The sequence below is a fragment of the Podarcis liolepis genome, assembly GCF_965112155.1.
Source record: "Podarcis liolepis genome assembly, chromosome: 13".
Classification (NCBI taxonomy): Eukaryota; Metazoa; Chordata; class Lepidosauria; order Squamata; family Lacertidae; genus Podarcis; species Podarcis liolepis.
In genome coordinates, this window is record NC_139573.1 from 40219137 (window position 1) to 40234198 (window position 15062).

The window sequence follows — 15062 nt, forward strand, 5'->3', positions numbered from 1 at the left end:
CCAGCTGCACTCAGGGTACCCCACTGGCTGTTTATGTGCCATTCCCCAGAGCTTAGGCATTACGAAGCGGTCACCTTTGGTAACAGGCCACTGCGTACCCCATGCTTGGGCGGCTGGGAAGAGTATCTCATTTCTTCCTCAATTAGCTCCTGATTAGCACCATCCCTTGGCCCCCAGCCAGCCTCCATTTAATGCACCATTAATAATTCATTTCTCAGAGAGCAGGAAGACAAAGAGAGAAGGGGCTGGCTAGGACCACGCTGGAAGATCAGATTGTCACCAGAACAGGAAATGTAGTCACAGTGCCGGAGAAAGGAGCAGAGAAAAAGTTGGCTAAGGACAACTAAGAACCGCTAAACGTCTAGTCGATACTAAGAACAACAACAACAACAGAGAAAGGGAGGCACAGAAGCTGGTTATCTTAACCTCATGGAGGGAAATCTGGCAAAGATTTCCTCCATAAATTTATCCTTCTATTAGAAAACAGATACTCAGACACAGTAGTGCATAATGTTGCTTTTCAGCTAGGAAATGTATGGAAGCTTTTTTTGTTCATCTGCCTTGAGGGGTGGGGAAAAATATACACAGTGGTACCTCAGGTTACAAACGCTTCAGCTTACATACGCTTCAGGTTACACACTCCGCTAACCCAGAAATAGTGCTTCAGGTTAAGAACTTTGCTTCAGGATAAGAACAGAAATCGGGCTCTGGTGGCACGGCAGCAGCAGGAGGCCCCATTAGCTAAAGTGGTGCTTCAAGTTAAGAACAGTTTCAGGTTAAGTACGGACCTCCGGAACGAATTAGGCACTTAACCTGAGGTACCACTTTAGCTAACGGGGCCTCATGCTGCTGCCATGCCGCCGAAGCACGATTTCTGTTCTCATCCTGAAGCAAGGTTCTTAACCCAAGGTACTATTTCTGGGTTAGTGGAGTCTGTAACCTGAAGCGTATGTAACCCGAGGTACCACTGTATCAAGTGTTTTTCAAGCAAAAGATATAATTATCTGCCATTGTAGAAGGGTATCAAGAATTTCATTAGTGTACCTCCACGGGTAGCTGGTAGCAGTGAAAATGGCTCACAAACTACTCAAGAACATACTAAAAATTTCTCTCCTCTGAGCATTGACAACCTCATACGACATTGACTTAAGATACTGAACCTCCAAAAATACCACCTTATTAATCAAATACAAATCCAGAAGAGAGTTCTCAATGGTAGACCTCATGCCTTAACACTCGGCAGACACGCAATAAATAAAAGAGGAGGAAGACATGGAAAACAGGTGCACATGTTCTTACGATGCTTGCCTGCATCTGCAAGCACGGCAGTTGAAATAGCAGACAGCAAACAGTGCTGGTTCATTAACTCTCCAAAGGGAAAGAATAAGGACAGGACAACCCATGCACAAACAGGCTCCCAAGCCAGTCAAGGACTTTTGGAATGACAGAGCTGTAGAAAATGGCATGACGCTCAAAGGAGAGTAGACAGGCGATTCCAGGAGAGATGCACAAAGGTATCCTGCAAACGATGAATGAAGGACATCTTGGAGCAGTTATCCAGAAACATCAGGCAAAGAATACACTCTATTGGCCCAGTCTGAATGCAAAGACAGAAGAGACTGTAGTATAGCATCTGTGCAAAGTAGCAAATACAGAACCACAAAGTGTGCATGACAAATCCAGATGTCACCCAACAGGACCTGCCAAGGGCTAGCAATGGATCTGTAGCAACAGAGGATATTCCGTCATGGCACACAGTACTTGCTTGCAACTATTGCAACCACTTCTTCAAGGCAACCAAGGTTAAATTTTCAGGTACAACATTTGTAATGAATTAATTTCAGACAGGAAGGGACGCGGGTGGTGCTGTGGGTTAAGCCACAGAGCCTAGGACTTGCCGATCAGAAGGTCGGTGGTTCGAATCCCCGTGACGGGGTGAGCTCCCGTTGCTCGGTCCCTGCTCCTGCCAACCTAGCAGTCTGAAAGCACGTCAAAGTGCAAGTAGAGAAATAGGTACTGCACTGGCGGGAAGGTGAACGGCGTTTCCATGCGTTGCTCTGGTTCGCCAGAAGTGGCTTAGTCATGCTGGCCACATGACCCAGAAGCTGTACGCCAGCTCCCTCGGCCAATAAAGCGAGATGAGCGCCGCAAGCCCAGAGTCGGCCACAACTGGATCTAATGGTCAGGGGTCCCTTTACCTTTAATTTCAGACAGTGCAGAGCGGGCAGAATCCCCAAAGTTTGCACAAGAACAGGAATTTGTTCACATGATTACCAGTCCATGCTACCCACAAGTTAATGGTTTAGCTGAAAAGTGTTGGGTCAGAGGGAGATGCAACTAATACTGAGACTGTGGGTTCAATGCCCAAGGAAGCAAGCAGAAGTCTCCATGTTGAGAAAGCTGGGTATGTTTCACTCGGAGATGAGGAGAGTGAGAGGAGATATGATAGCCATTTTCAAATATCTCAAGGGCTGTCTCATGGGAAGATGGAGCAAGCGTGTTTTCTCCTGCTCTGGAGGGTAAGACTCAAACCAATGGCTTAAAGGAGATTTCAGCTAAACATCAGAAAGAACTTTCGGACAGTGGAACAGACTCCCTCAGGAGATCGTGGAGTCTCCCCCTTGGTGTCCCAAACCCCTGGCTTACCTGGTGGCAAGTCAGTAAGTCAAGTCCAAAGCTCAAAGACCAGGAATCAATCCACGCAAGGAAAGCTGAAAATCCAAAAGGTCAGGAAACGCAGGCCAGGTTTGATCCAAGTAGGCCAAGTCTAAAGTCCAGCAGTCAGGATATGGTCCAGAGTCAAACCCAAAGCACAGCCCTGCAGAGGTCCAGGAACATCCAAGCCAATTGAACAGACACAGCACCTCTGCTTCCCTTTTGCACTCTGCATGCTGACTGCAGCACCTGGGCTTGATGAGGCATGTGATTCTCACCTGTTCCAAGCCTTCTCCAGCTGAGGAATCACACACCTCCTCCTCCAGAGCTAGTGAGCTCCACCTGGCCAGCTAGCGAGCTGGGCTGTGGGCCCTTGCTTGCCCAGCTTCCTAGAGCACCTCTCTTGCTGCTCCCTATGCTTCAGAGCCCACCATGTTGGAGACAGGGGCCCCTCTGGCCATAGCTGTCAACTTTTCCCTTTTCTTGCGAGGAATCCTATTTGGAATAAGGGAATTTCCCTTTAAAAAAGGGAAATGTTGACAGCTATGCCTCTGGGTCCTGCTGCTCTGGTTCCTGTGCCCTGACCCCCACCCCCTCGCCATCCTCTGTCACCCTGTACTTCCTTCCCCATCCCCTGCTTGTCCCAGTCCTGGCTACACTCCTTGACGGGATCCTCTTCCTCCTCTCTGTCATCCTGCCAGTTCACGACACTTGGGAGGTTTCTAAGCAGAGGCCATCTGTCATGGATGCTTTAGTTGAGATTCCTGCATTCCAGGGGGTTGGACTGGATGACCCTCAGGGTACCTTCCAACTCTACGATTCTCTGTTCTCCTCTTTATCCCAAGTCAAACCCAACTGTTCTGAGAATACAGATGTCTGACAAAGCAAGCAAGCACTTGATCACTCAAGCTCGTTTCTTTGCTGCTGGCTAGCCTGAGCCCACCTCCTCGAGAGCAGAAACAGTACGAGATGATCAGCCTTTGGCCCCATTCTCTGGACAGTAAAAGATGGTGGGAATGTTGGTATCAATTCTGTCTACTGGGTGCTTGTAGGCCAGTGCCACCAAGAAAAGACGACCTTGACCACTTTCCTTCCCAGTCCCCCTGGAGACATTTCGTTTGCTCAGCTTCCTGTTTGACAGCAGAGAACTTGTATTGTTCTTTATCATCCCTGGCCATATTGGCTGGAGCTGGTGGGAGTTACTGGCTTCTCATTCTTGTTCTAGAATCATGATTTTCGCTTTGAGTCCTGGCTTAAATCCCCAGGCAAGTTTAAATTCCCAGAGGGAGATGTTTTCCTCCCTTACTTAAGAGAAAGCCTCCATCCCAAAGGTGTGTTCTTGCAGTAAAGTTCCTTACAACACAGTTTGCAGAAGAATCCAATGCTCACAGGGTAAGAGAGAAGAAACAACTGCGCGCGCGCGCGCGCACACACACACACACACACACACACACATATATAAGCAAGCACAAAACAACTAGAGGGATGCTTTGCACTGCATGAATCGTACACCAGATGGCAGTAGGGAGCTTGAAGAAACAGGTGCAACATTGCACAATTTGTTCACCTGAAAAAAGAACAGAGCTTTTAAAAAATATTTTTATTATGTGATTTTTTTTTAATATAAAAAACCAATACATCACATCATCATGTAGCTTAACACAGTCAAATTTGCTCTCTTTATAATATCCATTTTACGGCACTCAAATTTTTCCCAACCTGAAATGTTTAGGATGTTTCACCTGGCTCTAGTATGTCACACATGCTTGCCAAGTCCCTATAGTGTCTTTATATGTTTTCAATCCGTACCATAATTCTTTGTAACTTGTACCCGAATACCCTTTGCCGTTCTGGTTCTTGGCTTACCAAATAGGGGTTTGAGTGAAACAAACCAGAGTTTTGATTTCAAATGTAATGGTTAGCCAAGGATCATAGTTTGCTGCTTATTATCGGTAGAGGAACAAAGCAGGAGTAATGTAGGCATTCAGGTTAAATTGTTCATCATCCCACTTTACTTGTGAACACAGCTGCTGACTCATGGTTGCCAATAATATCACTTGTCAAGGGAAACAGGGGACAGATACAACTGTGGAAAATTTCCACTAAGCACATGGAAAAGCCAATGAAGAATCCACAACAACATTGCCTTTTTAAGGCAGACACAGTGCTGCTTTCTAGTATGTTATCTCAACAGCTAAAAAATTGTTACACAAAATGCGTAGGGTCCAGGATTATGTTAGTTTGCACTTAGTTCCCACTGAAGTCTGTGCAACTTAAGTCATGAATGAATTTTCACATTGGTGTCAACGAGTACTAAGTGAACCTAGTCCAGTCTGGATGCTACCCACAAATTATTTTCAAGGCCTTTATGAATTTCCAGAACTTCAAACTTCACAAGTGATTTAAAAATAGCCACTTTTCATAGCAAAGATGTCCTTAAATGTATGCTAACACAAAAGCCATGATTACAAAAATAAGGCTAACATAATGTTCCTCATTCATGTAGATCCTTATGTTGTGGCCAACCGAAAAATTTGGTTCTTTAAATAGGTACACAGCTGGTTCATTAAGTCTCTGTTTTGCCCCTCAATCCAGTGCATTTCTACTAAAGAATCATCCCCTTCTTTCTTCACAACTAGCATACACTTGAAAAGGAACCATTCATCCTGTCCAAGCTCAAAAACTAGGCAACCAGTGCCAAAGTTCTTGGACCTCTCCTCTTTTCCATCACTGGAATCTTCTAAGCTTGCTGAAACAACAGCTGGTTCCTCTGCTTGGCTGTTTTCTTTGGTATGTCCCTCGAGGTTTTCTTCTTCAGTATCAGGCGCGCTATTCAGTCTGCCATCCTCTTGGGACTCAAGGCTGCAACCAAGTCCCGCCAATGCCTTTTCAGTGGATCTGTCTTTTTCATCTTCTGTGGACCTGCCTTCGTTGTCTTCCCCAGGCCCACCTCTGTCGTCTTCAGCAAGTCCTTCCTTGTCTCCTCCAGCAGGCCCACCTTTGTCGCCTTCTGTGATGTTACTTGCATCGTTCAGGTTCTTTCCTTCTGTTGTGGCTTGGAGGAAATCCACAGAGGCTCGAGGAAGTTCCCGAAGCTGCCTGACACGATCCCGCTTCTTTCTCCGCAAGTGAATCCAGGAGTTTTCTACAGCTGTTAGGAACAAACTGATCTCGTCTTTCCCACAGGGAATGCATTTGTGCTGCACCTATTGAAGCAAACGCGCACAGAGTTTTAGTGTGATTCGCTGGTGTAAATTTGCTGCTTCCTGAAATGACATCACATTTAAAAGAGGAAGGCAAAGGGAGAATTGTTGCAGTTACTATTACCTTCAGGTCAGTGAGGATTTTTCTAATCCATGCTGCAACTACTGCCATCCCTTCAACAGCATCAATCCCCACTGAGGAAGCTTTAGTAGCTAACTCTTTGGCTGTAGACGCCAAGACTAGGAACGTGATTGGTTTCCGAGGCTTCTCTAGCTTTCGTTTCTTAGAAGGAGGCGACTGAGGGGAAAAGAGGAAATGGAATAATTAAAAACCTAAAGAATAGTACTGCAGTATTCAGAGCATGAATAGAAAATGTGTAAATAATTAGGAAAGCGGGTGGCGCTGTGGTCCCCACTGAGCCTAGGGCTTGCCGATCAGAAGGTCAGTGGTTCAAATCCCCACGACGGGGTGAGCTCCCGTTGCTCGGTCCCAGCTCCTCCCAACCTAGCAGTTCGAAAGCACGTCAAAATGCAAGTAGATAAATAGGTACCCCTCCAGTGGGAAGGTAAATGGTGTTTCCGTTTGCTGCTCTGTTTCACCAGAAAGCGGCTTAGTCATGCTGGCCACATGACCTGGAAAAACTGTCTGCCGACAAACGTCAGCTCCCTTGGCCAGTAAAGTAAGATGAGTGCCGCAACCCCAGAGACATTCGCGACTGGACTTAACTGTCAGGGGTCCTTTACATTTACCTTTATTTAATTAGTATCAATATGTGGTGACTTAAGGAGGTTCACGGAAGGAAAATTTCCCATCCCCACACCTCAATAACACTCTGTGCTACATCACATGAGGCTCAGGAGCGCCCCCATAACACCTTGGGGGGCATAGGTGGCTATAGAGAGAAGAGGCAACGGGAAATATTCTTTCTGTGAACTTCTGTAAGTTAAGCTTTCTTTGGACCCAAACCAGGAACTACATCATACAGCAACAGCAGCTAGAATTATGTATGATTAGTATTGGAAACAAAGAAAATCCCCAATCAGGGGAAATGGGAGAATGTGTAACACAAAAACACAATTATTGCAAAATTAATACATTACATATGGACTGTGGGAGGGAAAAAATGAACTGTTCAGTAGCAATTGGGGAAAAAATTAAACTGATATTGAACAAAGCATGTAATTCAATTTCTGCCAGTTATGTACTATGGTCCAAGAGAATTTCGTACACCTGAATCTGATAGTTGCAGTCTGTACATTCATTAACATAGTTGACGTATGCTGTTAAGAAACTAAGGAAGAAGCAAAAAGCGTGGGGGCACAGAAATTTGATTACTCGAGTAATCACTCAAGTAATTTTGTGCAACTAATCAGAGATCTGAATGTGTGTTTATCGAACAGAGGTCTTCTTCACCCCATCCCGCCAGGCCTATGTAAATTGCTTTGGAAACTCAGGAGCTTGCGACGCATTAAGGGAGAGTCCTAAGCGATAACACAAGATAACGAATTGCGGGAAAGACACGAGGGCACTTACTGGCACTTTGACATTTTCATAGAAGCTCCAAGCCAGCGCCCACCTCATGGTGCGACCTTGGCAGAATTCAGTGTGGGTGACTTTGGGAACCTGCACACAAAGAAAAACAGCAAGCCAACCTTACATTTGGGGAGTTATTTCCTTCAGTAACTCATTACGACTTCAGACCTACAGTGGTACCTCGGGTTAAGTACTTAATTCGTTCTGGAGGTCCGTTCTTAACCTGAAACTGTTCTTAACCTGAAGCACCACTTTAGCTAATGGGGCCTCCTGCTGCCGCCGCGCTGCTCGAGCACGATTTCTGTTCTCATATTGAAGCAAAGTTCTTAACCTGAAGCACTATTTCTGGGTTAGCGGAGTCTGTAACCTGAAGCGTATGTAACCCGAGGTACCACTGTATTTTGAGCTAGGACCCCAAAACATCCCACGGTGGCATTTTACTCTTTTAGCTCTACGTTACAGCATTTCACATACACACACACAAAAAAAAGGTGTCTGCGGCCCTTTCCTCCAAAGTCTCTGATCATGGGCAGCATAGACAAATAACTTCTTGTCCAGTTCACAGGGAGCTAAATGAGGCTGGGTCTATAGTGCAGCAGAATGGAGCAGGAACAAGGAAGGGGGCAGAGTAATCTGAGGGCCAGGAAATGCTCTGAAGGCACAGGATGCAGCTACCTTGTTGAAGCTAAGCAAGTCTAGGTCAGGCTAGTTCCTACACGGTGGCACACCTTGGATTCCTGTGATTTAAATGAGTTCAGTGGAAGAAAAAGCAGGGTACAAACATAAACAGGACTGACTGGGCTACTTCAGACTGCAGATGCAGGCAGGGTTGAGTGCTCTCCCACAGAAAACAACTCCCTGTAGTTAGAAAGCTGGCACAACAGGATTGGCACACTCTTTTTCTCCTTGCAGGGAGGTGTATCTTTGCCGTTTAACAAACAGGTGGAGCATTGAAAAGGCTACCACTATTTTCAGCTGCATTTTCAATCCAGGTTCAAGAACTTCTGCAGAAGGGGTTCCGAAGGACAGCTCATCCGGCAGCCGCAGCTGGGCTGGGCTGAGGAGCCCTGCATGCAGCCGAAGGAGGGAGATACATGTCTCGCAGTGAACCCCATATTGGTTGTTGGTGAGAACACACCTCTGAAAAAAACAGGTTTTAATGCGCAAGGAACGCTGCTACTTTTGTCCACCGTGCATTAAATTCTCAAACTCTGCTGCGTTGACTAAGGTTGGTGTCTTACACACACCTGCCTGGATCTAAGGGCCACTGCAGTCGGTGGGACCTCCTTTCAAGTAGTGTGTTAGATCGATAGGGGTGCCAGGTTCTGCAGCCTGCCAGTGGAAAAACCGTTTAGTATTTCACACAAATGGAAAGTGCAGCTGCGAACAGATGTAATACAGATAGCTGCAGTGTGTTTACAGAAATGCTTACCCCATGGATCCGAAGCTCCTCTTTCAGGGGCGCCAGGCTGCACTTCTTCCCCAGCATGCAACTGTACCACCTGCAGTAATGAAAGACATTTCAGAACCAAAGAGTTTAGAAATCAGACTAAGCTCTCTCAAAACTAGCCTCTTGGGGGTTCAAGTTTCAGAACACAAAGGTCTCGTGACTGCCGATTTTAAAAAAGGAAAATGCTTTGAGAAACAACTGCAGACTCTATTACAGTCATGGGTGAACCATACTCCAAGATTTGGAAATAATGTTAAGAGCGCACCTTTTCCTCCTCCTACTATAGCAAAACAGATGCTCAAAACCAAGCCCAACAACTTTATTCCTAGTACTGGAATTCATGCCACATCACAAATATATTTTAATCAGTGGTTTCAGTTGTATAAATCATCAACATCATGATCATGATGATTTTATTTTATTTCCTATGAAGACTGGAGAGGATTGATTGTTCTGTTTTTAATCTACGGTGAAGATACTGATATTCTCGTTATTATGTGTGTATTTTAAATGATTTATTTTTTATTGTTAATGTTGGATTTTGATGGCCTTTGGCTATAAACAACAAGTTTTTTATTTGATCCAGCTCCGAGGGTCTTCTGGCAGTTTGCTCACTGCGAGAAGTAAAGTTACAGGGAGCCAGGCAGAGGGGCTTCTCAGCAGTGGCGCCCTCCCATAAACAACTATTTGACTTTCAGAAGTCATCTGAAGGCAGCCCTGTATAGGAAAGTTTTTAATGTTTGATATTTTATTGCGTTTTGTTTTGTTTTGTTGGAAGCCGCCAAGAGTGGCTGGGGCAACCCAGTCAGATGGGTGGCATATAAACAATAAAAATATTAAATTCTTACCGTAATCTTTTTTTAAGCTGCAGGCTATCGTGGATTATTCTCTTGACAAATTCCAGCTCTCCTCCTTCAGCCATGATCTCAGTGATCCCTCCAGTGTTAACAGAGCTGGGAGGGGGTCTTCTGGGATTACGAGAATTTACTCCCTGGCAAAGAATGAAAGTGGGCATCACTACCTCTTAGCTTGCTACGTAGCCATGCAAACTAACTATGAATTTTTTTTTACAGATGCTTAGGTTCTTCCGCCTCTCCCAACTGTCTTTCTACACAGCATCAAATTATACTTCAAGCGTTTCAACTGTAAAGGGACCTTTAAAGAATGAGCATGTGTCAACACAAACAGGAGAAGCCCAGGGCAGAGGATCAGCAATCAACATACCTTTGCTTCCAGCTGGTTGGCAAAAAAAGGAGGGTTGCACATGCAGAAATCATAGACGACCCCAGACTCTTCTTCCAAGGCATCCAGCAGGAGTGTCTTTTGTGGTACTTTAACCACTGAAAGAAAAGGAAGCACCGAGGGTTAGGGGAAACCAGACATTTGCTTACTTTCGACAGAACTTCTAGAAATCGTTATATGCTACTTCAAACAAAAAGACAAAGGCAACCCACTTATAAAGGTGGAAAGCTTAATATCATAACCATAGCACAACATGTTTGCCGCATCATGGACATTCACAATACAAATGCTATTATGTCACTATTGTTAGACCTCAAAAATTAGTTGCTCACTTTTCCAACGGTGATTGGAGATCCACTTCAGTAGCAGAAGCTGAACAAACAATCCACTTTGAGGAGTAATACACCAGATCTCTCAGAGTTTAGGTCCCCTAACCTCTGCTGTTGCTATGCTTCCTCTTGGCCCTCTTCCTGCCAGCCACTCCCTTCCATTCTCTTTTAACCTTTCCCCCTTTTTTCTTTCTCTGCTCTTTACAGGCTGGGTTGATTGGGAAGGCAGTTAGGAATTTTGGGGATTGTTTTCTTCTCTGTTGGCACTAGTCTCCAACAAAAATTCGAGGTGGGGGAATCATTAAATACAGTGGTACCTTAGTTCCCGAATGGTTTGGTTGTTGAACAAATCGGCTCTTGAATGCCACAAACCCAGAAGTGCTCTGGTTTGTGACCTTTTTTTCGGAAGCCGAACGTCCGACAAGGCTTCCGATTAAGTGCAGGAAGCTCCTGCAGCCAATTGGAAGCCATGCCTTGGTTTTCGAACAGTTTCGGGAGCTGAACGGACTCCCAGAATGGATCAAGTTTGAGAACCAAGGTACCACTGTATAAACAAAACTCTCGGCTTCTGCCCCAAAATAATGCAATGCATGGATAATTTTGCCTGTATGCAAACTACTTTGCAGCATAAGATTGGGACAAGAGGGATATAATGATACCTTTTATAAGGTTGGATAAGTTGTTTTGCTCCACATTTTTCTTGGCAAAGCTGAAACACACATCATCCACTTCTGTTGCAATGAAATACCATCCATTCAAAGTTGCACCAAGTAATGGGTAAATACAAGATGCACCCGTTCCTGCAACACACCCAAGAAAAGTGCAAAAGTTAAAACACCGCAGAGCATTCAAAATAAACAACCCAGAATGCATTTTCTAAGGATCTATCCATCTATCAATATATGAATTTTACCAGTTGGCCAGCAAGTACTATTAGGTAGAACATGCTAAATTACTTTCCACTTAGTGCCACTGTTTGAGAAGAGTATTTCCTATTCCACAAAATACCTTGCAACACTTGATGCTTCACAAGCAGGCGAAATAAGGCCTGCTCTAACCACCCTGCCTCACCACAACGCTGTCCTCAGAAGAACTCTGTACCAGCTACAGAAGTGACATGAATGAAAAATAATCCACTGGACTGTATGGTCAAAAAGCACTTACTCCTTCACAATGGATTCAGACTAAATCTACACCCAGTCAGAGCACACCCACAGAAGTACATAAACCCCTGAAAGGGAGAAAGTAACAAAGGCAAATGTGGCTTCATATCACATGCATGAGAGATGATGCGGGAAATCTTTGGTGATCAAAACTATGTAGAAAGGACATTTTGTGTGAACTTGTAAAGTTCACACAAATAGCTTTGCAAACACCCAACTTCTTAAAACTCTGATATGTATCCTCTCTCAGGACTCCTGGACATAAACAAAAACCCCAATTCATTACATGGGAGGGCACTGTGGTGTCATTTTGCCTGGTGGGTTATGTATGGGGAGGGGGACATCATAGATGTGTCTCCCCACTAATGTGAGTGGTCTGGATGCCTGGTTATCATGGGAGCATAGACAGTCCGCTCCCATTATATGCTGGAGTGTGTGGCTGATGCTCTGCTCTGCGCTTTTTGTAAATAGCATCCCCCCCCTTCAACTTTTGTGCTGGGAACTTACAGGACAAAGGCTAAATTATGGTGATATTGTGACAACACAAGTGGCCCACGTGTGCAGTGGGACTTAGGACTGATCTGCAAGTCACCAACACTAAGCATACCTATGTCTATTCCCCATGTAGCTGAATCTTTAGCAGCAGCGTCCTGCTGAGCAATCAGATCTTCGACCCAGTGGATATAGTTGAGCCTCAAGGGAACAGTCGGAATGAGCCTTTCCAAAGGTATGTCAATTTGTAGTCCAAAGTCTTCTTTCAACAGGGTGCATGTTAAGGCTCTCACCGCTTCTGGATCCTTGAAGTTCACACTGAAAGGAACAAGATATAAGTAAGCTGAAGAATTCCTGTTTTGCATTAAGGAACATAGTGTGGAATGCAGTACAGATGCCAGACTTGGCTACGTTTACTCTTGCAAAAAAGAATAGCAGGGAATTAAAAGGAAAGAAAAAGCTTTGAGGCCTTGTTGTTCAACCCAAGCCTGATTATCTCACCACTCTACTCAGTACAGAAAGCTGGCTGGGCCAGTAAGTTTCCAGAGGTTAAAAAGCTGTTTCAGTGGAGGTGGCAAGAGAATAAAGATATCCACTTGGGGACACTAATGAGGAGGAGCTCGGTTTGGTGCGCTGTGGTCAAACCTCTCTGCAAAGTAAGGGGCTTCCCTCCTCTGTGGCTGGAATCGAAACTGCAAGCTACTAGTCTCTTAGTGATCTACAGTGGTACCTCTAGTTGCGGACTTAATCCGTTTCGGGGTGCCATTCGCATCCCAAAAAGTCCGCAACTAGAGCGCCTCTTCCATGCATGTGCGCGATGATCAAACACTTCTGCACATGCGCAAAGCGCACAGATCGCTTCTGTGCATGCGGCAAACCTGGAAGTAAACACTTCTGGGTTTGCCATGTTCGTAAGCTGAAAGTCCGTAAGAAGAGCTGAGCACAACACAACACGAGGTATGACTGTAGTAGCATTTGTGGGCTTATTTCCAAGGCTGAACCAGGCCCGTGCCTGCAAATGAACACAACGCATATCATAAACTCCAGTTTATGCTGGTAGAGCATAAGACACTTAATCTCAGTAACGTGGCACTGGAAGCCACATAGGGTAAAAAGATTCCTGCATTGCAGCAAGTTGGACTAAATGACCCCCGGGGGGGGGGGCAGGCTCCCTTCCAACTCTACAGTTCTGTGATTCCTCCTCTAACCCCCAAGTGGCTCAAGTTTTTGGATGCAGGGCAAAAAAACCCCCCACAAAAAAACCTTGCCTTTTTGCTACTGGCATGAAGTGCGATTCTTGTTGGCAGCCTAATATAATTATAATTATGTTACATTATATTAGGCTACTGATAAGAATAAAATTATTATTTATAATATTATTTCTATAGATATTATTTATAGTATTATTTTCTATAATATAATATTACTATATTATAAAAATAATACTATTATTTTTGTATGGAATAATATGCAGTTGTAAATGTTGACAATAGGACCCATGGAGGGGGTGGGGGGGAAGTCTCGAGATTCAGAGTAATCTCTATATATGGATATGCATTTGGAATGTTATAAATTCATATCTGTAAAATCAAATAAAAATGATTTCACTCCCCCCCTCCAGTTTTTAAATGCTTTATCGGTTGAAAACTTTGTAACAGAAGTATGCAATAGATGTTATAGGCAAAATATGAAATAAACAATTATTCATTCCTTAACTAGTACTTGCTTTGTACATCCATCTGTGATTAAATTTGACAAGACCTCCGATCTTCCCCTTGAGTTCCTGAATTAATTTCCTTAAATATGTGCTTAAACTTTACTTTCTCCATGTTATTTGACTTAATATAAACTTTATTTTGTAAAATTATCCTACTTACACACCGAAGCTCAATCAAGACCTGCCAACGGATTGATCTTTTGACAATGTTCTTTTACATATACTCTGCATATATCCCACTCTCTGATAAATTTTCCATCTGTAATGTCTCTTAACCTTGCTGATAATCTCGCCAGTTCAGCGCACTCTCTTATTTTGTTTTGCCACTCTAATTTAGATGGAAATATCCTCTCCCTTCCAGCCTTTTGCGATTAGAATTCTGGCAGCAACTGTAACATACATAAAGACTCTCCTGAACTTAAAAAAATATATGATTTCAAATAAATAAATAATAATAATAATAATAATATTATATTACTAGATTATACTGTATTATACAGAATACATACATATGCTACTGAGAACTTACCTCACCCTCCCGGACAAATTTATCTGCACGTGTTGTTTAAATTCCGGGTACTTGGACGCCAGGTAAGCGAAATCCGGCGGCTTGTCCTTGTATCTGTTCCTCGCGTGCATAGATTTGTTGAGGGCCATCCCGGGAGCGCGGGCCGGGCGGGGGTCGCTCTGGGAAACGAAACACCTGTTGGCAGGTAACGGCGCCCGCGCAGCACCCGCGCGACACGTGCACGAAAAGGCCTGCGCTGCGCGGTATCTCTCGCCCCTCAGGATGCCGGGCCCCCTCAGCAAGCAGTCCTCGCAGGAGATGCGCCGAGTCGTCGTCCCCGGACGCGAAGGCGAAGAGAATGGGAGAGAAGCCCGAGAGTTGTAGGCGGCCCTGCGCTTCCGGTACAGCCGTCACCTCACACACAGACACAGACAGGAAGTCAGGCGACGAGGGGTTGCTGTGCCCTGCTATCCCGCTGGGCAACTCTATGGTTAAAAAGTCCTCCCGTCCTCTCACAAAGAGCGGCAGCTGCGCCTGCGCGCGTTCTCATAGGACCATAGAGTTCTGAGGGACTCCAGCGTCACCCAGTAGCTCAGCTCCCTGCAATGCAGGGATCTCTTACTTAGTTCACCCAGGGCCGGATTTAGGTTTGATGTGGCCCTAAGCTACTGAAGGTAACCTGGCTCTTTATATGTCCATCTGTCCTTTGTCAACAACAAATTGTCGCTGTTTTTTTGGTGTTGAATAGATGCTATATGGACCTAATAGG

General features: G+C 44.8%; 1 protein-coding gene across 1 annotated transcript; it reads right to left on the minus strand.

Moving 5' to 3' along the window:
* Nucleotides 1–4240: 4240 nt before the first annotated feature.
* METTL16 (methyltransferase 16, RNA N6-adenosine) lies at nt 4241–14762 on the minus strand. The gene is made up of 9 exons (XM_083469859.1): nt 14315–14762; nt 12184–12386; nt 11073–11213; nt 10067–10182; nt 9691–9833; nt 8825–8894; nt 7393–7482; nt 5983–6156; nt 4241–5861 (listed from the first exon to the last, which is right to left on the minus strand). The coding sequence occupies exons 1-9, from the start codon at nt 14440–14442 to the stop codon at nt 5166–5168; spliced, it is 1761 nt and encodes a 586-aa protein (XP_083325985.1). The 5' UTR covers nt 14443–14762; the 3' UTR covers nt 4241–5165.
* Between the last annotated feature and the right edge of the window lie 300 nt (nt 14763–15062).

Excerpts from the sequence above, each read along its gene's own strand:
- METTL16 (XM_083469859.1), bottom strand. The coding sequence starts at position 14,442 with ATGGCCCTCAACAAATCTATGCACGCGAGGAACAGATACAAGGACAAG. Across the intron at positions 12,387-14,314 it reads AATTTGTCCGGGAGGGTGAG|TGTGAACTTCAAGGATCCAG; the intron begins GTAAGTTCTCAG and ends TGTTCCTTTCAG. Across the intron at positions 10,183-11,072 it reads CTTATCCAACCTTATAAAAG|TGGTTAAAGTACCACAAAAG; the intron begins GTATCATTATAT and ends CTTTTCTTTCAG.